Source organism: Caretta caretta, chromosome 1 (genome assembly GCF_965140235.1).
Source record: "Caretta caretta isolate rCarCar2 chromosome 1, rCarCar1.hap1, whole genome shotgun sequence".
NCBI lineage: Eukaryota > Metazoa > Chordata > Testudines > Cheloniidae > Caretta > Caretta caretta.
Window position 1 is genome coordinate 137,842,056 of NC_134206.1, and position 25,070 is coordinate 137,867,125.

Genomic DNA, 25,070 nt, shown 5'->3' on the forward strand with positions numbered 1-25,070 from the left:
TTTCAAATTCTCCCTATTTCTCAAAATAAATCTAGAACAGCCTCTCCTCTAGTAGCTTTCTCCACTTTCTGAAATAAAATGTCTCCAGTACATTCCAAGAACTTGTTGGATAATCAGTACCCTGCTGGGTTATTGTCCCAGCTGATGTCTGGGTAGTTGAAGTCCCCATCACCACCAATTCCTGTGCTTTGGATAATTTTGTTAGTTGTTAAAAAAAAGCCTCATCCACCTCATCTTCCTGGTTAGGTGGTCTGTAATAGACCCCCTACCATGACATCACCCTTGGTTTTTACTCTTTTATCCTACCCAGAGCCTTTAAACAAGTCTGTCTCCTATTTCCATCTCAGCCTCAGTCCACGTGTGTACATTTTTAACATATAAGGCAACACTTCCTCCTTTTTTCCCTGCCCTGTCCTTCCTGAACAAGCTGTACCCTTTTATACCAATATTCCAGTCATGTGTATTATCCCGCCAAGTCTCTGTGATGCCAGCTGTGTCATAGTTCTGTTTATTAACTGCTTATTCTCCATACTTCTCACATTAGTATACAGACATAAAATATACTCATTTGATTTCCCCTCTATGTTCTTTCTTGTCTCCCCTTATCCCATGCTCCCCCCTCCACCCAACTTCCAACCCTTTTCATGAAAATAGATAGTGAAAACAGACTAGCTGCTCTTCCTTTTATAATGCACTAGCATAACGTTGCAGTATCTTGATTGCAGACACTACGAGGAATTGTTCAGAGGCCATAAACCCCCTTGACTTGAATGTATCAAGGCTAAAAATGGAATGGTGCAAAATATATGCTAACCCAGAAAACACACCTACATGTGTTCTGACAAAATGGGTGTGATGAGTGGCATGCAAATATCTTTCTTCTGATAGACACTCCAGGTTTGATAAGGACGTGATGGAGAGTAAGTCAACAGGACACTTCCCTTTGGAGCGCCAAGCAAACAAAAGACAAAGGACACAGTTCCTCTTGTAAGTGCAACACCCATGTAAGTAACCTTAAACCCAAATAGTTTTAAAAACCAAAGGGTCTCGCTCCTCTTTTCACTTGCTATTACATAATTACTAACAAGATTAATGCATATTAATAATCATATAATAATATTTTCACTTTTTTACATTTCTTTACCTGAATGGTTCTGTTTCATATCCATATGTTTCTTTTAATGCAAAGAAAGAAATTAGAAATTACCGGTCTAGGAAACACTGTGATCAATTATGCTTTTTCTCATCTGTGATATGAAGGATTGTGTGTTTGTTGCTATAATTACTTTCTTCCTGTGTCTCAGATATGATACATTTGTGCTTAACATAGCTTCAATTCCTTGCCAAACAGTGCAAGACTTAAAGGGAGAAATTCTCAGGCAACAAAAGAACTGAAAATGTCTCAGTTGGAGCTACACTTTTATCTTAAATTTTTAATTTCCTATAACCATGTTTATTTTTGTCTGAGTAAAAAAACTAAATACTCATAGCTGTTTATAAAATATGAAATACACTCTTCATAACAGCTTGTTAGAACATGCAATAAATATATCTTACATTCTTTTTGTAACATGCTTTACAATCCATTAGTAAAGGACATAGTTGTCTTTGTTAATCTTTTCACAACTATTATTATTAAAATGACTATTTCCAATTTTTAGGGCAATAAAATGGAGCAGGAATCAATTCTAGAGGAGCTTCTTTTAAAGAAGTCACAACAGAAGAAAAAAATTTCACCAGTTAATTACAAAGAACGACTGTTTGTTCTCACAAAAACAAACCTCTCTTACTATGAATATGATAAAGAGGTGAGAAATCATTTTCCTAATTACAGAGGTACATATTTTTCTAAAGTAAGTTTATGCCTCTGGATTTTCTTCCTCAATGTGCTTTGATTAGATATCATATAGTAAAGGTAGTGATATATTTTGTTCCAAGTGGCATTTAAAAATGGTATGGGACCAAAATCTGGCCTTGATTCAGGATAGCACTTAAGAATGTGTTTAAGTCCACCCCTATTCAGGACAGAACTTAATCATGCTTAATCTTAGGCATACGCTTAACTCTCATCAAAATCAATGGGACTTAAGCACATGCCTAAAGTTAAGCACATGCCTTGAATAGGGATGTTTTCCTGAATCAGGTTCTCTGTGGTGAGTTATATATCTGGCATTGGTTTGGAAATCATTTATACAGGAGATAGCTCAGTGCAGAATTTGGCCCATAAATGATATAAAATAAAAGGCTAAAGCGTGATTGTATTTTAAAAAGTGATTATGTATCCAAAAAATGGTCGGTACTTTCAGCACAGTGGCCTCTTTTGTGCATTCAGATGTAGCTCTGAAGAGATTAAAATACATTGTTACCATCTGCACTCCTGATAGCACATTTGGATTACTCCAGTGAGTTACAACTCCTTGTGTGAATAAGAGTTGCAGGATTGGTGCCAGTATCTTAACAAAATAATGTAATACAAAATCAGACTCCCATTTCCCACTAGAGACTTTTGCATTTTCCTTCCTCCATCTCTGCTTTTGCACTGTAATACCAAAGTTCATGTACCAGATGTAGGGACCATCCTGTTGTCTTTATACCTTGACTTCAAAGGGAGTTTTGTCAGTGTATGGATTGCAGGATAAGATATAATGGAGGGTTCTCGATGTCTTTCCCAACCAGTTTAACAAAAGTGGAACTCTACCTTACCCAATCTGAAGTGTGCAATTATACACAGCTTGATTAAGTGTGGTTTTATAAAACTTGTCGTGACCATAAAGTATTTTTGATTTGAGGACGAAAGTCTTGTGTTTAGAATGATGAGTAGTCCTGCTTCGGCTTTTATTCTTAGAAAAAAGGAAGCAAAAAAGGATCAATTGACATTAAGAAAATTCGATGTGTTGAGACAGTGAATCATGAGGAACAGGCACCTTTGGAGAGACAATATCCATTTCAGGTAAGATCAAGAAATACAAGACTGATCTTTACTGTGGTGAACCATTATTTCTAGGACAAATAAGGACTTGTGTCACTGCTGACTGTTACAAAAACTTACAGCAGTTTGGAAATGAATCCTTTTTACTATAAACGTGACCCAACAACCATCAAAATCAACGGGAGTCTTTTCACTGACTTCAGTAGAATTTGGATCAGGACCTATCTCTGCATTCATGTGTGTATAATAGTTTATTTATTTTGGTGTGATCCTATACACACACAATAATGGTGCATTTATTTGAATACTGAATATGTTTATTTTGTTGTGCAATACTGATCACAATTCATTTTCTCTTTTTAACCTTCCCCACCTCACCTCCTTTCACTTTAGTGGCAAAAAGAAGTGCAGAACTTGGCCTTTTGATATTGAAACTATAGGCTGACCATTTAAATGTACCAGACTTCAGAAATTCAAAGTTACAGTTCCTCAGCAATTGTACCTCATCCAAACTGCACATCTCCATTAAACCTTATCTTTATAAACATATTCAGTAATACCAAACACTACATATGTGCATGGAAGCAAAGTCATATCTGCTGCAAAAGCCATAACTTTGATTTTGCTGTCATTTGTATGTGTTAATTCTCAGAGATAGGTTCATTCCAATGCCAGAGCAGAGAGTTTTGGGGGCAGAGAGTCCATGAGGAGAATATACAGCAGTGCAAAGCAGCTGCAACTTCCCTTTGTGAGAAGGGTGAGGTGCTATAGTCTAAAATTGGCAACCGTGGCTTGGAAAGGGTGCATGACCTGGGCAGCAGAGGAGTTCATTAATTAACACCCAATAATTGCTACCCCTGGGGGTAACCCCAAGAGAGGGCAGCAGTGTTATCACTGCCTGACTTATCTCAGATTGGATACCCCCCAACCCTCATTAAATAATATTTTTATATTAAATTAGTTTGTTACTCTCATGAGCACCTAATACACTCAGATCTGTGGGGGGAGGTCTGGGGGAGGAATGAAAGGTACATACTGTACTTCCCGGTTCGAATGAGAATGTGCAAGTTACTGAATGTAGGGTCTTATTGTTTGCCTACTAATGCCAAAGGGAGTTTTGCCATTGGGAACAAGATTGGTTCAGGCCCATAATGCAAGCTCACATTCATGTGAAATAGGAGTATAACTATATAACTCTGCTCTGGCTCTTCACTGTCCTGGGCTTAGGTTGCCAACCCTCCAGGATTAGGCTGGAGTCTCCAGGAATTAAAGATTAATCTTTAATGAAAGATTATGTCATGTGATGAAATCTCCAGGAATATATCCAACCAAAATTGGCAACCCTGCCTGGGCTGCATGCATTTTGGTGTGAACAAGCCTGCAGAGCTTGATCCTTGGGTTCCTAAGTCCTTTACTTCTTTGTTTCCATTACTCTAGGTCTTCATTAAAAAAAAAAAAAAAGCTAATGAACTTTGAGTCAGATGTGAAGCCCAGGATAACTAGAATGAATTGTTTTCCTGCCTCTTTTAGATTGTATACAAGGATGGCCTTCTCTATGTCTATGCAGCAAACGAAGAGAGCCGAAGTCAGTGGCTGAAAGCTTTGCACACAGGTAACATTTGTTTTTACTATCTTGTGAAGCAACTCTTTTTTAACGTGGGGGGGAAAGGGGGCTTGTGTGTTCAGAGAAATCATCTGAATAAGGGGAGCAGATGAATCTAGTTTCTTATTTTAATGCAACGGTTTTGTCAGCCATTTTTCAGCCTCAATCTCGCTCTGCCATGCAACAGGACTGCCGTGGATGAGAATATTTAAAAAATGTCAATGAAAAATGGGGGGAAGGAAAAAATTCACAAAATTTCCCTGCTGGCATTTCCCCACCAGCTCTAGTCTTTACTTAGTTTGTTCTGATTCTTTCTGTGGTCTTTAACTGAGCAAGTCTCCGTCCATGCAATAAGTAGTGTGTAAGCAGAGTGCTGGGCCCAGTAAACCACAGTGAAGTCAATAGGACTCCTCAGGGGAGGGGGAATCGATCCACATACTACACATTGCAGGAGCACCCATTAAAGTCAATAGGAGTCTTTCCGTTTACTTTAAAGGACTTTGGGTCAGGCCCTGTTTATCCCCCAGTTCTCCCTTGTGGGCCGATGGGTAGAGGTGACTCTGAGGGTGTGGCTCTCTCCTTGCCTACATGGAAGTGAAGATATATTAACTACCGCTGCAACATTGTCCCTGGACAATCTGGGCAGAAGTGGGAGGATTCAATAGGCTACATGCATTGTTTCTTCTAGAAACCAGGGACAGATTATTTTGAGTAAGTCTTCTGAAGAAAAATTTGGTTTTGAAAGCCCCTCTGGGGAGGGGATCCTGGAGGCAGGTGCCAGCAGGGATCCAGACTGGCAAGGGAATAGGGAAGAACCACAGGAAACCAGGAGGCAGTTTGGAGGCATAAAGACTTCCCCACTCATGGCCCTGACGTCTGGCAGATTGAGTTTTTGGTAGCTGAATCCTCTGCTCATTCCATTCACCCACCAGAATTATGTGCTGGAAACTCCAGGATTTGTCTCTTCATGGGGCTTATTGTCCTGTAAATTGTCTTTTTCCTGATGGGAGAAAGATCTGACCTTAGGACCTCAGGATTTGGTCCAATATTCTCAGCTGAACATATTAATAAGCGTGCTATTCAAACAAGATACGTTTTTTAAAGAGAGTATGTGAGGAATACCATTTGTTCAGTGAAATATTGCATAAATCTTGTGACGTGCATTATACCAAAGTGATTGCAATTTTCTAAGGAACTTTTAAAATCAAGTTTAGCTATAAAAACTAGTAACAAAATTCTGTGGCCAAGATTTTGAACAATCATGCAGCAGCTCCCATGCTTCTGCGTGTGCAGCATTTTTGAAAACCAGGCTGTAAATTCAGGTGCCTAACCAGGGATTTAGGAGCTTAACTTTAAGCAATTATTTATAAACCCATGCCCTACACTTTTAAAATTATTTGTTTCATTATCTTTTAAAACAAATACTACAAAACTGATTTAAAAAACTACAGTGTCCCTATTGCCAGTTATACTGTTTTGGGCCATTTCTATAGAACACTGGAGTATTTTTTTTATATATGCAAGTAACAAATGTTTATTTAAGAGGTTTGATAAATGGAAAGTGTTACATTTTAACGGTACATTCCTTTAACAGGTCAGTTTTGTACTGAAATTTGCCATTTGGGGTATTGAACACCTATAGTTTGTCTAGTTTATTTCTATGATATGAATTAGAAATGAAATCACTCTTCATATTTTTGATACATAAAATATTTTATTAGGTTTTTCAACACAGTTAAATGGGCTTTAGGACAGTCTAGAAACATCTTTAAGTCTTTATAAAATGCAAGTCTCCTCCATGATCTTGATTCACAGTTACTGAATTCCTTTATTGTATCAGTTTGTCTTACTTTACTGAGAACATGCTACCAGCAAACCTTTTGAAGTTCTTTTTTTTTCTTCTTCCCCTCCTGTGCTCTCCAGAGATTAAAGACAATCCTAATTTACTAAACAAGTATCACAAAGAATTCTTCACCAATGGGAAGTTTCTCTGCTGCAACCAGACATGTAAAGCAGCCCTTGGATGTACCATCTGGAAGAAATGTAATGAGCCATTTTGCTTTTTGATATGTTGTTAGTCTTAATGGTGCTTTTCATGATATTGGTAAATCTGCAAGGATAATTGTAGTCAATGGTGGTAAATCTAAAGATCTGGTCAATTATTCCTCTTGATGTTTGTTCTTAACGTCTTTTAACAGCATCGCAATTGTACTGTGCAGTTTGATAATATGGCTAGGGGAAAATAACATAGTATGTGAAATACCCATGCTGAGATCATAACTATTTTTTACTGTACCTCCAAAATGCACCAAAAAGAAATTCTTTCTCTTTCCTTCTTTGACTTAGTATCCTGAGTTGTTGTTGCTGTTGTTATGGGACTGGGAGAAAAAAATATCAGAACTTGTCTTTATGGCTGACTTCTAACAGCCAAATTATCTACTAACAACATTGGTGTGTCAGTTATAAAGAATTAAACTTCATAATTAATCCAAAGTAAAACTGAATTTTCTCATTATATCTATATTTATGGTGGCGACTTTTCTAAGCAATGCAACATTCTCCCCCACAAGCCTATTTCTGGTACTCTGTGGAATGTGCGTTTACAAGAAATAGGATTACAATAAGCACAGGGGGATCAAAAGAATAGCTGAAAAATCATTTTACCTTTATAAAATGTACTGTGCTGAGGAGCAAGTTTAGTTAGGAAAAATTGCCAGTCAAATTATTCCACAAAATGGTTCTGGGGAGCAGTTGTTTCAAATAAAGGCACATTCCAGAACCTCATAGAACATTTGTGCATTTCCCTCCTGTGCACCATTTAAAACCAAACATGGTATATCTGAGCTGCAGTATGTTGGAACAATGTATTTACTGAATGAAGGAGCATTTTATGTGTTTTACTTAAATATACATTTTTAAAATACTTGACTGGAAATTCATCACAATTAGTTAACTCATTTATTAGTCACCATAAAGAACCTGAGGAGTAAATTTTCAAAATGGGTGCATGCCAGGATCTACATATTCATAAGCACCCTGCCTCCCCTCCCACACACACATTATTGCATGCACATTGGATAGTTGAGGCTTACATTTTTTTGAAAGTGGACACTTATTTTGGGTGCCTCTGGTTTGGGAGCCTACCTTGATATTGAAATACTGATTTTTCAGAGGTGCTGAACTCTTGCAGTTTCCATTGACATTGAGAGTGCTCAGCCCCCCTGATAATCAGGTCCCAGTTGTTTCAAGATGGGTACTCAAAATGACAGGCAACCCATATTTAAGGGACATATTTGAAAATAAAAGCCAAAACACCTAAGAGCCCAATTTGTATGTGAGAGATTGCAAGTGAAAATATAAGAGGCCCCTTTTGAAAATGTAGCTGCACTATTCAGAATTAACATCGGTGTCCTATGTATGGACACAGTGGAGGAACACTGAACAATGCCCTACTATTTTAAAGAGTTGCCAGTTGTTGGTTTTTTGTTATTTGAATGGCCTTCTGTAACTTCCAAACCAAACACGATATATGCAAATAATGCTATAAAACCCACACACTGCCACAAGTAACTATTTGGTTGCCACTGGACTTCTACACAAAATAGTAGGTAGAAAAAGAAACCTTCCAAAAAGTAGGGTCATCATGTATCAAATACCTTGTCTCTGTCTGAAATACTACAGAAGGCAAGAGGGTGTTGTGTCTATGCTAAATTTGCTTCAGAAAACCAGCTATTGTTGATGATGCAGCTGCACTTGTGATGCCAACAGTGTGAGAGGGCTAGTGGAGGGAAAATCTCAGGCAGCCTCCAACATATTAACTATCACATTCCCTAAAGCACGTTAACCCAACGTGGAGGTAAAACACTGGTGATCACCAGTTCTGTGTGTCTCCTCTAATAGTCCCACCACTGCTGCCACTAGTGAAGCTACATAAGTGAAAAAGCCTATTGCACGCAAAGCCTTGGAGTCATGCAGTAAATGGCTTGTGTTATTTTTACTTTCCCCCCAGTTATAGATATGAGTCTACCTAGCACAACCAGCTCTGTGAAACCGCTGCCTCCTGTCCCTGCGAAACCGGTAGGTGACAAACTTTTAGTATCTGCCTACAATGAACTCTGCTTTTGCGGGCAAATCCACTCTCTAGCATCCAGCCCACATAAATGATGGAGAGATCCACTGGGGAAGGAATAAGGAACCTTCTCCCCCAGACAGCTGTTGAATAGCGGCTACTCCAATCTAGTCACTGAGTAGCACCAATGTCCTTAGTGGCCACCAGCACAACCCGGGGAAGGACAGGAGGGTGCACTTAGCAGTCCTCCAGCTCTACCCTTTCTCCACTCATTCCTCACCCTGCCCACGCTCCCCTCTGGGCTGTCACGCAGGAGTGCCTGCAAAGCTGGGAAAGTCTCAGATAGTTTCAATGCATTGCAGTATGCGTATGTCAGTTTGGGCCATAGCAAACCTCTGCTTCTTGTGAAGTTGTTTGAACAGATTTGCTTTTATGTGCCTGTTTCCATTAAAGTCAATGGGAATTTTACTCCACAGGCTTCAGTGAGAGCAGGCCTGGGCCCAAAATTGTTGCTCTAGAGCCCAAATCCTTCCCATTCCAGAAGTTGCAGAGGGCCTCCTACTGAGTGGAAATGCTGCAGTTCCCCTGTACTGGGGGGAGGGCAGGATTACGTGTGTCTGTACAGGAAATGTGCAGCCTCTGCCAGCCATGGAGTCCAGCTCCATGGAGGCTCCTGTTATAGTCATGAAGAGGCCTGTTAGAGGGAAGGGTGGTGGTTGTCAGAGACAAGAGTCAGGATGGGGCTTGAGGATCGGCTACTACACTGATTCTCTGGTCCTTTCCTCCCTGTAGAGCACAAGATCCATGGAGGTCACTCCAGCACTTAGGCCCAGGTAGTGACTGGAGTGCCGCTTCACTGTTGTTCCATGGCCGGGGATTGGGGTTATCTCCACCAAATGCATCCGTGTCCAGACAAGTCACTCAGGCTTGGAACTGGGGAGAGGGTTTGTGACTAAGAGCTCACTTATATGTCATACGTCTAAGACAGGGATTGGCAACCTTTGGCACGTGGCCCGTCAGGGAAAGCCCCTGGAAGGCCGGGACGGTTTGTTTACCTGCAGCGTCCGCAGGATCGGCCGATCTTAGCTCCCACTGGCCGCAGTTCGCCGTTCCAGACCAATGGGGGCTGCGGGAAGTGGCAGCCAGAACATCCCTTGGCCCACGCCGCTTCCCGCAGCCCCCATTGGTCTGGAACGGCGAACCGCGGCCAGTGGAAGCTGCGATTGGCCGAACTGAGACTATCCGATACTGAGACTGTGAATAAACAAATTTCAAATGCCATGGGCCATCCTCCCTGACTCCTGTCGAAGGATTTTGTTTATCTAAAGAGATTATCAGTCATGGATATCAGCCACTGAACAGGTTGACTCATATTAGGACTTCCTAGCTCATTCTCAAGGAGATGTTTTGAAAGGGAAATTTAAAAAGCAGGGGCATAACAATGCTCAGATGGGTCCCCAAATACAAATTCAAAGTGGGCCCTATAATAAAGCTCAAATACCTTCCAGTGCTTGTCAGAGACAAAGCAACTTTATTTCCTGGCCCCAGTCACATGGCACAGGTCAGGACTACAAAAGTTGTCAAATGACAGGAAGCAGCATCTACTTAGTCCAGCAGCTACTAGTGCAAGCCCCCAACAAAACTTTGAATAACTTTCTCCTTTTTTCCCTTGCCCCTTTTACCACCCATTCAAATTGCTCAACATACCGAACACCATAATCTCCTAACAGTCCTTCCAAGTCTCTGTTGGCTTATGCCCCTCCCCTCACCCTTCCTCCAAATCTCTGGGGACTCTGTCCCCCTCTTCCCTGTCCAGGTTGTTCTTGGTGCTGTCCTTCTCCCCACATCCCTGGGTCTCTGGTGTCCCTTTTCCTCAGACCAACATCATACCTCTGCCCTCTTATGCTGGGGCCTGACAGAAGAGGCTACTCCAGGAGCAATTATGGGAGTTGGGGACCATCAGCCGGGTTAATGGGCATGAATGTGCCTTGGAGCCGCCAGACAGTTTCCCAACTCTTTGGGAGCAGCAGTTGTTTCCTGCCATGAGAGGCAGCATTTCACGTCTGTTAGTCCTCTGCACCCCATTTGTAGCCCTTGCTGTTTCTCTCCTGCGCCCTCACGCCTCCTAGCCAGTGGGCAGGGGCAGATCAGTTGGCCAGTCCTAGCCCTCACTCCAGTCATTCCCTTACCCCCTTCCTGCATCCCTGAGGTTGCAGCCAGAGCCATTGAGGAGTTCCACTATTAATTACTCTATGGCCTTAGTGTGAGGATTCTAGCCTGCTCTTCTCTCTCTCTCTCTCACACACACACACACACCCCTCTGGGGAAAATTGAACTTATCCACAGTGTGCTCTCCACATCAAATCCAAGCTGGTAACCAAAAGTGGCAGGCACGTAGGCACCTAAGTCTCATTGAAAGTCAATGGGACTTAGGCTCCTAAGTGACTTGGGCACTTCTGAAAATGTTATCTTTAGGCCTCATTCCTACTGCTATTAAAGTCAACGGCAAAACTCCTACTGACGTCACTGAAAGGCGACTAGGGCTTAGGGCGGTATATTACCTGCAAATCTATATGTTTGTGATGGCCATGCCTTCCAAGACTGGAACCGCCACTGACAGGATTTTTTTTCAACAAAAATTCAGGGTTTTTATAATCCCAGCCAGCCCACCACTAAACCAGAACTCCTCTGGGAATTTTTGCAAGCTTAGATCTACATAGGCCCACTGTATTTGACTACGAGTTTTTAATTATTTTAAGCTGCTTGTTATTACCTAGTTTTAAACAATTATTTGACTTTCTCATAATTCCGTATGACAGACAACTTAATATTAAGCAAAATAAGTTGTGTGCCATGACTGTCCTCTTTTAAACTAACATTTGCATTTCCTGCTGCAGCAAAGCCCCGACTCTTCCCATTTTATTCCATGACAAATAATCAGCCTTGATTATCTGAAATATCAATTTCTTCCATACCGTGTTTAGAAAAGGAAATAACAGGCCCCACTGTGCAGTAACAGTTGGCTAATGCTGATTTCATTTTTAACGGTGACTATTATACTTGTTATTGACCTAAGGCACATTTTTAAAAAATGCAACATGCTATCGTATCATATTACAGCAGAGTCTTTTGGTCCGGTCTGCTATCAGCACACTTCCATACGGTGGAAGGTACTTACGCTTCATGACTCACAATGTACACTACAAGTATGTCTACACTGCAAAAAAAGATGTGTTTTTAACTTGGGTTAGTACTTTGAGTTCAACCCCAGGGTAACTTATAGGCTTGAACTTGAGCTGCTAACCCAAGCTAAATGCCAACTTGCCATGTCTTCACTGCTATTTTATCCCAAGTTAGCTAACCTGAGTTAGGAACACACCTTTTTTTGCAGTGTAGATATACCCCAGGTATAAGTATCAGTTAATCCTATTACCATTCCAGGTTATGTAAATTCATCCTCTGTGCTGAGCCACCTGCAACATGTTGCAGTTTGAGCTCATTGTGAGCTCACAAATTGTTAGCTTCAACTGAGAATGTCCTTACCTCTTCTGGTGTATTTTTAACCCACTGGGCTGAATCCTGTTCTCAGCTATAATACAAAACCATGCTCCTTGGGTCTTGTAACATAAAGTCTGTGCTGTTGCTAATTTTACAAAAAAAACAACTCCACATATATTAAAGCAGGACCAAGCCTTGAATATTACTGTAATAGAGTTTGGTTTGTAGTTCATTATTTATATTGGACTACAGCTGTTGGAATGTGTTTTAAAACAGATGAAGGAAAAAATACTTCAGCACACTATGCATTTCTTGTTAGCTTGCATTAATTTCTTCGCCGTCACAGAGCTTATTGAAGATGCAAACTGCAATATAAATGCTAAAAATGATTTTCTACTGCGATGCACTTCATTGTAGTTTTATTTCCTCTGCCTTCAAAAGTTGAAGCATGACAGTCTGCCTCCAGTTCTAGCACCTGGTAAATCCTCGCTGAAGATCACTGTGGCAGAGTATGACTATGAACCCAAAGGAAACTCTGATATCCAGCTCGTCAGGAACAACAAGTATTATGTTCTGAAAGAAGAGGATCCTGACTGGTGGCAAGTAAGGGACCTGGAAGGGTAAGTTTACTTTGCACACTTAATAGAGAATATTTGTTCAGCAATGACCCTCATTCCACATCACACCCATCCTTAAACAACCCTGCTGGCACTGGTGCATTCCAGGATCCGGTTAAGAACTACCCTGGTGGCTTTTTAAACTTGCTCCAGCTGATCTCATGAGCCTTAATTTTCTCTACAACTTCCATTCTTTTCTTCTTTAACTTGCCCCTCTTTGACCCTTGCCACAATCTTATATACATGACATGTACAGTGTCTCTCTGATGCATGTGTATTGTGGAATTTAGAGGCAAGTCAAGCCTCCTCAGGATTTATCATTTTCATTTCAAAGGCTCACAAAAAGTCCACTACTTGCAAACCATATAACCATATGTACAAAGAAGGGGGGTTGCATTCCTTAAGGCTGTTCAAAAATCTGTCCTGCCCCATCTTTGCTTCCATCTCACCTACTTCCACTTCTCCCTGTGAAATAACTAGAATTTTAGCTACCAGATCAGACAAGAGTGACAATAATCGCTGAGTAGCCTATTATCTGAACAGTCTCTAGTGGTTTTTATTTTGGAATCTACCTGCAATAGCAGTGGCAACTTTAGAGTCAATGGAGACTATTAGGAAAGAAGCACTTTTCACCTTTGGGGTATCCACCTGGGGCGGAGGGCTGGGAAAGGGAGTTAACCCGAAGCTTTCTGTTGCACATCACGTAACTGGCAGGATGTGAGTTGCACCAACAGTGTGCATATGGAACAACTGTTCCATTTTCAGTTCACATCATGTGAACACATGACAGCAGTTTGCTGCAAACTGAGGGCACAGCATTCTCCAGAGGTGTCCCATGGAATGTATTTCCAAGGGATACGTCTGGGCTTCCCTGCCGAGCAGCATGAATCCTGGGATTGCTTTCTCTGTGAAGTGTGGAAAGGCAGGCAGGTTCAATTTTATTTAAAAAATCACGTTTTCACCGTCTCCGCCCCATACTTCCTTTCTGGGCGGGCTCGCAACATTTCTGAAATACTGTCATCCAGCATGGACCCCACAATGCTGCACACTGCTATGGTGATAAGCATGAGTATGCACAGGCTGCTTGGGCTGTATTACAGCACTCAGAGCTGGCCGAATGCCTGTTGCACCGCCCAAGAGAATGACATGGGAGCTGGAGAATATCCTATGGCATCAGCAACAGCTCCTCCAGCATCAGGGGGATACTCTACTGCGGGGGCAGCAGGACAAGGTAGAAGAACAGGAGGATGCCATTGGAACAAGAGGGCGAGTTCCTGGATCACCTACACAGCATTCAGTGCCACTTCTGGGCTCAGGAAACCAGTGTGGACTGGTGGGAGAGGATCGTTCTGCAGAGCCGGGGTGACCAGCAGTGGCCATAGAACTACCAGATGGGAAACCTTTTTTGAGATCTGCATGAAACTGACCCTAGAGCTGCAGCAACAGCATGCCAACATGCTGTGCCCCACACCGGTGGAGAAGCAGGTCATAGCTACCATCCAGAAGTTGGCCACCCCAGAATGTTACCAGTCTGTAGCCAACCAATCCAGTGCAGGGAGATCAATCGTTGGGACCATTCTCTACTAGGTCATTGATCAGGTGCTGTCTAATTGGGTCATGAAGCTGTATAATGCTCAGGAGATTACTGATGGCTTTGCATGCATGGGGTTCCCAAACTGTATAGGGGCAAGTGATGGGACCCATATGCCTATCTTTTGCCCCCCTCTCCCACCGGGCTGCAGAATTTATAAACAGAAGAGGGTACTTCTCCAAGCTTCACCAAGGACAAGTGGACTCCCATGGCAGCATGACAGACATAAATGCAGGGTGCTCTGGAAGCATCCACAATGCTAGGATCTTTTGGAACTCAGTTCTATTTAGATTAATGGAGAAAAGACTATTCCCCCTCAGAAGCACTGTGGACATTAATAGTATGGAGGTTGGGCTGATTATTCTGGGAGACCTGGCTTACCCCCTGATGCCCTGGCTAATGAAGCCATACACTTGTTCTGGGACAGAAGGAGGAGACATTTTAACCATTGCCTCAGTAATTGCAGAATGAGGGTCGAGTGTATATTAGGTCATTTGAAAGGCAGATGGTGCTGTTCATGGAATAGGTTGGAAGCTGCAGAAATTTTTTTTCCAAGCATTTTAGCTGCACATCATGCTTCTGTGCAATATTTGTGAGAGCAAGGAGGGAAGGAACCATGCTGATGGGTGGGAGGCTGATGTTAAGACAGACTTGCTTGGAGGTTCGAGCAGCCAGCAGAGTATCCCCTAGAGAACACTAACAGCTGGGAGAATGCTGCCAGGGATGCCTGTTTTCATATTTTGAGTCTTGTGCCTGAATGTGGCAGCCCAGGGGGCTTGTGCTGGGATACAGACATTGCGAGCACTGGGGGATTGTGTGTAGGTGATTGAAGTGTGTACTTATGTAAAACCCTATGAATTATTTCAGCTTTATTTAAAGGATTTTCTGTGTTAAATGCAATGATGACTCATAATGGATGCACTGTGAACTGTTTTCATTATGACAGGTTTCAGAGGAACAGCCGTGTTAGTCTGTATTCGCAAAAAGAAAAGGAGTACTTGTGGCACCTTAGAGACTAACCAATTTATTTGAGTATGAGCTTTCGTGAGCTACAGCTCACTTCATCAGATGCATACCGTGGAAACTGCAGCAGACTTTATATATACACAGAGAATATGAAACAATACCTCCTCCCACCCCACTGTCCTGCTGGTAATAGCTTATCTAAAGTGATCATCAGGTGGGCCATTTCCAGCACAAATCCAGGTTTTCTCACCCTCCACCCCCCCCACACAAATTCACTCTCCTGCTGGTGCTAGCCCATCCAAAGTGACAACTCTTTACATAATCAAGTCGGGCTATTTCCTGCATAAATCCAGGTTTTCTCACATCCCCCCCACCCCCATACACACACAAACTCACTCTCCTGCTGCAGAGTGAGTTTGTGTGTGTATGGGGGTGGGGGGGATGTGAGAAAACCTGGATTTATGCAGGAAATAGCCTGACTTGATTATGTAAAGAGTTGTCACTTTGGATGGGCTAGCACCAGCAGGAGAGTGAATTTGTGTGGGGGGGTGGAGGGTGAGAAAACCTGGATTTGTGCTGGAAATGGCCCACCTGTTGATCACTTTAGATAAGCTATTACCAGCAGGACAGTGGGGTGGGAGGAGGTATTGTTTCATATTCTCTGTGTATATATGAAGTCTGCTGCAGTTTCCACGGTATGCATCTGATGAAGTGAGCTGTAGCTCACGAAAGCTCATGCTCAAATAAATTGGTTAGTCTCTAAGGTGCCACAAGTACTCCTTTTGTTTTTATTATGAAACAACAACAAAAACCAATAATAAGGTTTTAATGAAGCCAATGGAAAAAATAATGTATTTGTATTTGGAAATGCATTTAACTAACCAATCTACTAGCTAACCAACTGTACACAAACATTTCATTAATGCAACAGTGTGAACATTTCAAATACAACACTGGGGGGTGGGGGGTTTGCATAAAGTCACAAGCGAGAATACACCTTGCCTCTAGATTCTGGGGTTGAGTGCCATGGCTCAAAGTTGTCAAAGGTGCCGCAGGGGTCCCAGGAGTCAGTGTTCTCGGTGCCCAGAGGTTGGATCTGAGAAGTGAATGGCATTCTGGCTCAGGACAGCATCCATGAGCTGCCTCTGCATCTGTCTGTGTTTTACCGTGTGCTCCCTGGCCATGGCGATGTTGACCTTAGCCACAGCCATGCTTTCTCTGGTCTCTGTTCTTGGCCACTGTCACTATCTCCTGGGAGAGCTGCATTTCTTTCTCCCACTCAGTCCTCATGTACTGCCTCCACCTCTCAGCCAGTCTGGTTTTCCTTTGTGACTCAGCCATGCGTTCTGCAAATATCTCATTGCGAGTCTTCCTTTTTCTCCCCGTCAGGTTGACCAGCCTGTCAGCAATATATAGAGGCCTTGATGGTCTGGCTGTTGCAGGGATTGTGGGAGTAAGGGGAAAAAACAGTTGTGTACTGTTTATATGACAGACAAATCCTAATAGCTTCTTTGTATATGTGACTTTTCCTCCCCGAGTCTCTTCCCAGTCTTGGGGGAATCTCAAAGATGGTCAGTGGTTTGCATGGAGAGAAGGTGCTGGCTGCATTTGGATTTCAGTGTCCTGTATCTGCTTTCAGGCTGTTGGTAGGGGTGGGGGTGGTCAGAGCTATGTTCCAGGTTTGCTTTTGCAGATTTGTTTGGACACTGGAGGCATTTCTGTGGTGTCTGAGGTGCAAAGGGAGGACTATGGGGAGCATCAGGGGGAAAGCTAGATTGTAATCCTCTCTACATCCCCTTTAGGCTGTCCTGACTCTCAGTGACATTATGCTGAGGAGGGTGACGAGGAGGCACAGAATGGCCTTATTCTTAAAGGCAAAAGGCAGACCAGCGACATATGGTGTGAAGTTATTCACCAGGATGGACCCCCAGAAGTGCTGCAGGAGTGGAAGAGGCTTGCAAGCTATGCTAGGGGGTGGGGACTGGGCATGCAACTATTCTGTATAACGTGCTAAACAAAATTCAGCAATTTCTCAGTTTTAAGTTCTGCTATACCTCTCCTGCAGACATGGAGACAGCACAGAGAAAACCAGAAAGGCCCTGCTATGGTTACAGGTTTCAGAGTGGTAGCCGTGTTAGTCTGTATCAGCAAAAACAATGAGGAGTCCTTGTGGCACCTTAGAGACTAACAAATTTATTTGGGCATAAGCTTTTGTGAGCTAGAACCCACTTCATCAGATGCATGAAGTGGAAAATACAGTAGAAGGTATATTTATACATAGTACACGAAAAGATGGGAGTTGCCTTACCAGGTTGGGGGGTCAGTCTAATGAGACAACTTAATTATCAGTAGAATATCAAGGGAAGAAAAATCACTTTTGTAGTGGTAATGAGGGTGGCCCATTTCAACAGTTGACAAGAAGGTGTGAGTAACAGTAGGGGGAAATTGCTATGGTAAAATTAGGTTTTGTAATAACTCATCCACTCCCAGTCTTTATTCAGGCCTAATTTGATGGTGTCCAGTTTGCAAATTAATTCCAGTTCTGCAGTTTCACGTTGGAGTCTGTTTTTGAAGTTTTTTTGTTGAAGAATTGCCACTTTTAAGTCTGTTATTGAGCGACCAGGGAGGTTGAAGTGTTCTCCTGTTGGTTTCTGAATGTTGTAATTCCTGATGTCAGATTTGTATCCATTTATTCTTTTGTGCAGAGACTGTTCGGTTTGGCCAATGTACATGGTAGAGGGGCATTGCTGGCATATGATGGCATATATCACATTGGTAGATGTGCAGGTGAACGAGCCTCTGATAGTGTGGCTGACGTGGTTAGGTCCTATGATGGTGTCCTTGAATAGATATGCAGGCAAGGTTTGTTGCAGGGTTTGGTTCCTGGGTTAGTGTTTTTGTTGTGTGGTGTGTAGTTGCTGGTGAGTATTTGCTTCAGGTTGGGGGGCTGCTATGGTTATCCGCTAAGCTGCTTGTTACATGGCATTTGTACCTCAGCCTGGTCTGCGCATGCAATTTGCACTCATACCTCAGGTGAACTATGAAAACTAACCCCAATTATTTTCCTGTAACCAGTGTCTCAACAAACTGTGGGATTTTGCACAAATGAATGCTTTCTGTATTCAACTCTGCCGTGGGACAGGGCACAGAGGGTCAGGATATGTGCCATTTTGAAATAGCAAAAGGGGGTAGGGAGCGGGAGGGTTCTAATTCACATCTGCCAACAATAATAATAAATTGAAAGGACAGGTTTCCAACCTGCTGAAGTTCCCTCCAAGGGATCTGATTCTTCGGTCGCAGCCTGGTTTTCTGGCTGGGACTCTGGCTCCAACAAGACAAGGCAGGAATCAGGGTCCATTGTAGCAGGTCAGGATTGGGGCGGGCTTTCCAGCTGGCCATCGTCAGCATTCTTAGTCCCAAAAAGATCCTGGTTTTCCAGGGCAGCTCCTCTCCGGCATCCACCTTCTCATTTTCCAACTGGTTGAGCCAGTCATCGTGGGTGGAGGGCAGAACACAGGCAGCAGGCTCCAAATAGTGCCTGGGAAGGGTCATACTATAATCATGTAGAAGCCTGTCCAGTTCATCAAAAAATGGACAGGTCACATGTCCCCTGCCAGATTGTCTCCTTTTATCCCTCATTTCAATGTATTTTCTCCTGAGCTGCTTGCTCTATCCAGCACTGGGTGGCAACCCACTCATGGCTCCTCACAGACATCTGCTTTGCAGTGTCCACAAAAAACTGCTCATTCCTGTAGCTGGCCGCAAAGAGCTTCCTGAACCAAAGCTGCTCCCCTAGATGATGATGAGATCCAGGGTCTCAGCTGAGATCCAAGGGGCTGCACAAGGCATGATATGGGCTTCTGGAGCCCTATCGCAGTGGTATCACCAGAATGATACACTGGGATCCAGGAGCAAATAGCAAAATCTAGCTCTGCACCAGCTTTTAAAAGGGGGAAGGGACATCCTGTAAACTTGATCCCAGGGCAGGGTGTGCACACAAGTAAACAGACAGGTCAGTAATGGTCAACCTGCAAAGCACTATGGGATTGCCAGTGGAAGCATACAAGAAGTGGTGCACAGCAACTGCATGCACACAAACAAAAGACCAAACTAATACAATTTGAAGTGAACCTAGTCCACTGGACAGGACAACTCCAGAACACCTGATAGATGTGGAATTAATACACAGTGATTGGTTGCGTCATGTGTACACAAGTGTTTTCAAACCACATTAACTTGATTTGGTCTGGATTAAAACCCCCATGGAGACAAGCCCTTAATGTTTTACCGCAATGACTGGGGACCCCTTTCTATAGATTTTCTTGGTTATTTCCCTTGTGGTCCACAAAGGGAGGAACCTCCTTCAGCAAATTAAAGGAAGGTATTTTCTCATTAATCTCCAGCTGGGAGCAATACCTATGTTCAGCTGAGAGAGGTCCCAGACAGACTGAAGAGAGTTTGGACTGAGTGGAGTTTTGGCTGGTCGACTAATAACTCATTGATTCAAGTACAATTTGTAAATAAAGAAAGAAACAAATAAAGAAACATTAGCTTCTAACACACAATACCCAGCTTGATATTCATCACACTGTAAAAAGTTCCATGGAATCAAAGAAAGCAGAAGGCCAGCAACAAATTAGTATGTGTGAGGGGCTACCCAGTTTAATGCACAGAGTGCAGAGTGCATGACTGCTTGGTTGATGGCTAAGTGGTGTATGTATACACCTGATGCAATCAGCTCCAGGCTCTCACAGCTCAAACACAGCATCCTGAGCTGAAGGGAAGGAGCAGAGAGAGAGAAAGAGAATTATGCATGGTGTTTCCCTTTGACCTGTGTGACTAATTGGAGTCAGGGCCTTGGAGGGCCGTTGCTATTAGGATGAGAAATTGAAAGTACAAGTCAGGTATATTTTTGGTGTAATCTCTTTTATTTACCGAAACGAATGACCCACATTGTCCTCTTTCCATTAACACAGGAGGAAACAAACAGCAGGCAGTTCCCTTACTCAGCAATCTTCAAGTCTTCCACTCCATTGAGTTCTCTGCTCAAGATGCCCAGTCTCTCTGCTTCAGTCATGGTCACATTCACTGCTACTGTCCTGTCTTTCTGTCCCTCCAACAGACACAGCTTGCAACTGATACGGTTGCCCTGTGTCTCCAACCAGAAAACCGCCTCAGTCGACACAGTTTAGCTCTGCCCTGCCATGCTGCCTAGTGCCTCAGGTGGTCTCCTCACAGCCCGAGCTGCTTTGCTTCATAAAGATGCTTGACTGAATTGAACCTGAAAGAGAGTGCTTGGTACAGCCATTGACTTTTTGATGTCTGGGAATTGTTTTTGGATCAGAGAACCCGCTGCTGGCAGCCATTAGTACATCAAAACATGATTGAGCAGCCCTACCTACAAACTGCCTGCTCCACTGCTCCACTCCTGCTGAGAAAGCCTATCGCTAAGATGGAAGTTATTTCAATGGCTGTTACAGATTTTAATGTATTAAAAAGTAATTTCCTACAACAACAAAATTCCCCATGCCTTCCTCTATGTGGCATATAAACACCAGGACTAGTTTAAAATATTTTAAACATGAAAATCTCTCTGACACTATAAAAAGTTAGTGAGTGAGTTTGTTTAATCCCATTTCCTATTTGAAAAGGTCAAATTTAAGATGGAATTATACAAGATAACTGAATCATGAACTGTTTAATTTGCAGGAATGAAGGCTTCGCACCAAGTCCCTATCTGAAAGAGATCTCCTGGGATGATGATGAACCTGGGTAAATCAACATCCAGCCACTCAGTGCTTAAATTTTCACCTCACCATTTTAGGAAAGACCAGGCCACATTTCCAGAATGTTTCACTGGTTTATGATCATTCTATGGCTTTCTGAGTACCCTGCATAAAGTGTCATGAATGATATCAGCTAGACTATATCTTCATCTCCTTGCTGTATACATATTTAATGAAAAAAATTATTGGTAAAATACTGGCCCCACTGATATCCATGGAAGTTTTGCCATTGACTTCAATAGGGCCAGGATTTCACCCTACATATTCTCACTTCACTATTAAGGCCCCAACCTTGCAAACATTTACATATGTAAGTAACATTATGCATGTGAGTAGTCCCATAGAAAGTAACATGATTTTGTTTAAATGAAGCCTGCCAGATCAGACCCATTTTTTTAAGTGTCTTTGGCCCTGATCTTGCAAACACTTACATTGTGCATAAAATTAAGCACTTGCCTGAGTGTTTGCAGGGAGCATTTGAGTAATCCCATAGACTGTAAAAAGGTTTGTCTGAGTAAGCAGAGTTGGATCAGGCCCACAACTTTTTTGTAAAATGTGATCATATAATTTCCTATAATTTCCTGAATGCCGTAGAATGCAGTAAAAATTAGAATCCTAAATTATTGGTTTGTTGTTGGGGTTAGGGAGAGGAGAGGGGAGGTATTTGCTATGTTGTAACTTGTTTTGGCATGTGCTATTTTAATTCTGTCCCTGATGTTAAAAACATTTATTGGACGATTTTGAGCTTGTGGGGTTTTGGAGGATTTCTGTGTAAGCTTCAATGAGGCAATTACAATCTCCTCATAACAACTGCAGCAGAGAGGTTCAGCCCCTCTGCCTAGCAGGACGAGCCGAGAAAGTGTTTAAGTCTTGCAGCACACTAGGTATTATCACAAAGGGGGCGAAGCCGCTTTAAGCTCTGCTCAGAAGTCTCGTGAATGCCCTCTGAGCAGGCTCCTGATTTTTCAAATGATAATTTTTAAAACTCAAGTTAAAATTTCCTCCCACAGCTAGCCAAGGCATCACTACTTATAAAGGACTTTCTACCTGCAACATGTTCATTTGCAACATTCAGCTGCAGCTCTAAAACTGAGGTTAGAGTATTTTACCATGGAAAAGTGTGTACTTTTTTCACCCTCACCAAACCAAAAGAGAAATGGAAAGAAAATGAAATATATCCTCAAATTTGCCTAAAGGGGGAAAAATCCACTTTGGGCTGAGCCTAGCCTTAGTTCAGTGTGAATACATTTAATTTGGGTTTTGACTTGAGGAAGGTCTGCGTATTTAATCATGATTTCAATGGGGTGTTTTGTCTTTGTAGGAGAAACTCCAGTGGAAGTGACCATTCATCAGAAGAAGAGGAGAGCATTGCTAAGCATGAGTGAGTATGTGGAGTGTTTTCATGTGTAAATCTTATGCTCTTTGGGACAAGGACCATCTTTCCATTAGATGTCTGCACAGTGCCTAGCACAGTGGAGCCTTTATCCCCCTCTCAACCCTTCTGTGATACAAATCATCCTTATTATAAATAATCTTCCATAGGCTTCCAATGGAATGAATATGTTTTCACCCAACAAAGCAGCAGTTGGGGAGGCTTTTAGAAAAGCCTGTCTGATATCCCGATAAAAGGGGGTGCTCACAAAAGACTGATCCCTGTGATGAGGCTGAGGGGAGTGTCACTTGAAAACATGTATGAAGTAGCTGTCTCCTGCGTCTGGGAGCTTGCCGCTCATGAGCATATTATGTAAGGTAAAGCCTGCCTATCACAAAGAGGTTTGAAGGTTGTAGAAGTTACGCTTTTCAGTTGAAAGTCCCCGCAGTGTGGGGGTGCATGCAGGGCTCTCCATGGCAGAGTTGCCGAAAAAGAAAGTATCCTCACTCTCTGAAGGCTGCAGAGCAGGGTGCCATGCTGGCCCCAATTAGAGCCGGGTGAAGAGGGCCAGAGGAGTGGGGCTATTTACATAGATTCAGTGACCCGAAGCCCCCGAACAGGGAACGTGGAGAGGCAGCGGCCACCCCAGATGCTTAATTTTAATGATCCGAGATTTTATTAAAAACACTGGTGAGGAACTTTGTGTTTGAAAATGGACCATTCTTTAACATGCTGCTGCTACTACTGGGGGCTATGCAAGATAGATAATTCGAAAGCTTTTTAAAAGCAAATTTGAAAATGAGGCATCTTGTATGGGTTTTTCATTGGTCTACTTTGCCAAACCATTATTCGGAAATCATGCTGTAAACAATATTTCTTGTTGTAGCTGGTACGCTGGTGATATCTCCAGGGCCCAGTCAGAGGAACTGCTGCGACAGAAGGTACTGGAAATATCTTTATTAACTGCGTTTAAACCCCTCTCTAAATCTATTGTTATCAGTGCTGCTCCTCGCCTCTAGAGGGTGTGAATGTTCTTTAAATAACTTTAGTATTACAGTGAGAGTGGCAGAAACTGACATAGGTATTAATGTAGTTTGGAGATATAGGAGTAATTAGGTTGTGGGTGAATGTAAGGTCCCTAGAGGTGGCTAAGTAATGACACTAATCTAAACTAGGCAAAGGGCAGGCAGCGCCCTCCCCCAAAGCTCTGCCAGTGGCTTTCATTCCTGACATACAATACTCTACGTTGCTATTTCAAATGTTGGTCTTTTTGGAGCACAGACTGCCAATCAGATAATACTGTGGGGGGATTCTATGACATGTACAAATGGAAACGACTGGACAATGGCATTGCCATATTCTGTTCCATCGGAGACATGGCATATTAGCCGCTAGTACACTTACCTCTTACACCTCCGAGCTCCCGTGACACTCACTCCTTGTGTACTGCCTGTCCCATTGGTGCTCAGCCACTTGCAGCTCACACCATGCTCGATGGAGCCATGGCCCAACTTTCCTTCCAGCTGCCTGCACCAGAAGTTCAGAAAGGAAGTATAATCCTGGCAAATCACTGTGTATTTCTAGGAGGAAGGGGGCACCAGTAGAAGGACTAGTCACCTATGGTCCAATCAGGGGCTAAACAGTCCCAAATCCCATTGATCTGAATGGGACATGAGGTTGTGCAGCATCTTGCAGCATTGAATCTTAGACTACAGCTGGACTTGTAAGTGTCTTGTTCCAGCCACACACCAACCAAATTCCAGCACAAGACCAATGTCGCTCCTACATGTACTGCTAGGAAAGTCCTATTGGGAACCAGAATCTCAGCACCTACCTGGGAAACCATCGTCAAAAGCAGAAATCTATAGTGCCAAACTGGGGGATGGGAAAGAGGGAAGAAGTAGGATTTAGCTGCCGCTCACATTAAAAATAGCCTAAAAATGAATATGCACTGAAAATCTCTCTAGCTGTTTAGTCACCCAGATATACTGAGGCAGTGGAAAACTGATGTGAGTTTAAGGCATTATGGAAATGCATCAAGGCAAAGTTACAAAATATTTCTCCAATAGTGGGTGTTTCTTGTGATGTTTTCCTTCCTTTTTAATTATTATTATTAGGGGAAAGAAGGTTCTTTTATGGTTCGAAATTCAAGCCGAGTGGGCAAGTACACCATGTCTGTATTCAGCAAGGCTCTTGAGTGAGTATTCAAAGGATTGCCTTCATTTCCATTGTCCACTCCATGGGTTTGTTCCTTTGGGGAGTCGGGTTTGTTCATTTGGGGAGTCATTCCATACCAAAGTTACTTCACCAGATCTGGGCTGAACTTTGGGCAAGTTTGGAAACAGGCTTTTAAACAGTATTATCCCTCTAAATCCATCCATGCCTTAACCTTCTGGTCCCTTTTGCTGAGTCCAGTGCTATAGTGACAGAAAGCACCACAAAGAGGTGTGCTCATTGCAGGGGAGAGAGAGTAGGGGAGAGCTGGTAGATATATTATTATTTCATTGCCAGCTGAACATGGAGCATCTCCAAGGATATGTTGTATGGGAGATGAATGTAATGGCTGGAAGGAGAGGGGAAACTGAAGAGAGAGAGAGACAGAGAGAGAAATGGGGAAGCGGGGGAAGATCAAGCTTGGG

The 25,070-nt window shown here is 42.8% G+C and overlaps 1 protein-coding gene across 1 annotated transcript in view; it reads left to right on the forward strand.

Moving 5' to 3' along the window:
• The first annotated feature begins 1,667 nt into the window (after positions 1 to 1,667).
• Positions 1,668 to 25,070, forward strand: part of BMX (BMX non-receptor tyrosine kinase) — a 39,597-nt gene continuing 16,194 nt past the window's right edge. The window contains exons 1-10 of the mRNA XM_048836934.2: positions 1,668 to 1,808; positions 2,846 to 2,950; positions 4,460 to 4,541; positions 6,456 to 6,575; positions 8,542 to 8,609; positions 12,541 to 12,719; positions 20,983 to 21,045; positions 22,381 to 22,440; positions 23,318 to 23,372; positions 24,549 to 24,628. Coding sequence (XP_048692891.1) covers positions 1,671 to 1,808; positions 2,846 to 2,950; positions 4,460 to 4,541; positions 6,456 to 6,575; positions 8,542 to 8,609; positions 12,541 to 12,719; positions 20,983 to 21,045; positions 22,381 to 22,440; positions 23,318 to 23,372; positions 24,549 to 24,628 — 950 coding nt within the window. The 5' untranslated portion in view covers positions 1,668 to 1,670. The remainder of the gene's footprint in view (positions 1,809 to 2,845; positions 2,951 to 4,459; positions 4,542 to 6,455; positions 6,576 to 8,541; positions 8,610 to 12,540; positions 12,720 to 20,982; positions 21,046 to 22,380; positions 22,441 to 23,317; positions 23,373 to 24,548; positions 24,629 to 25,070) is intronic.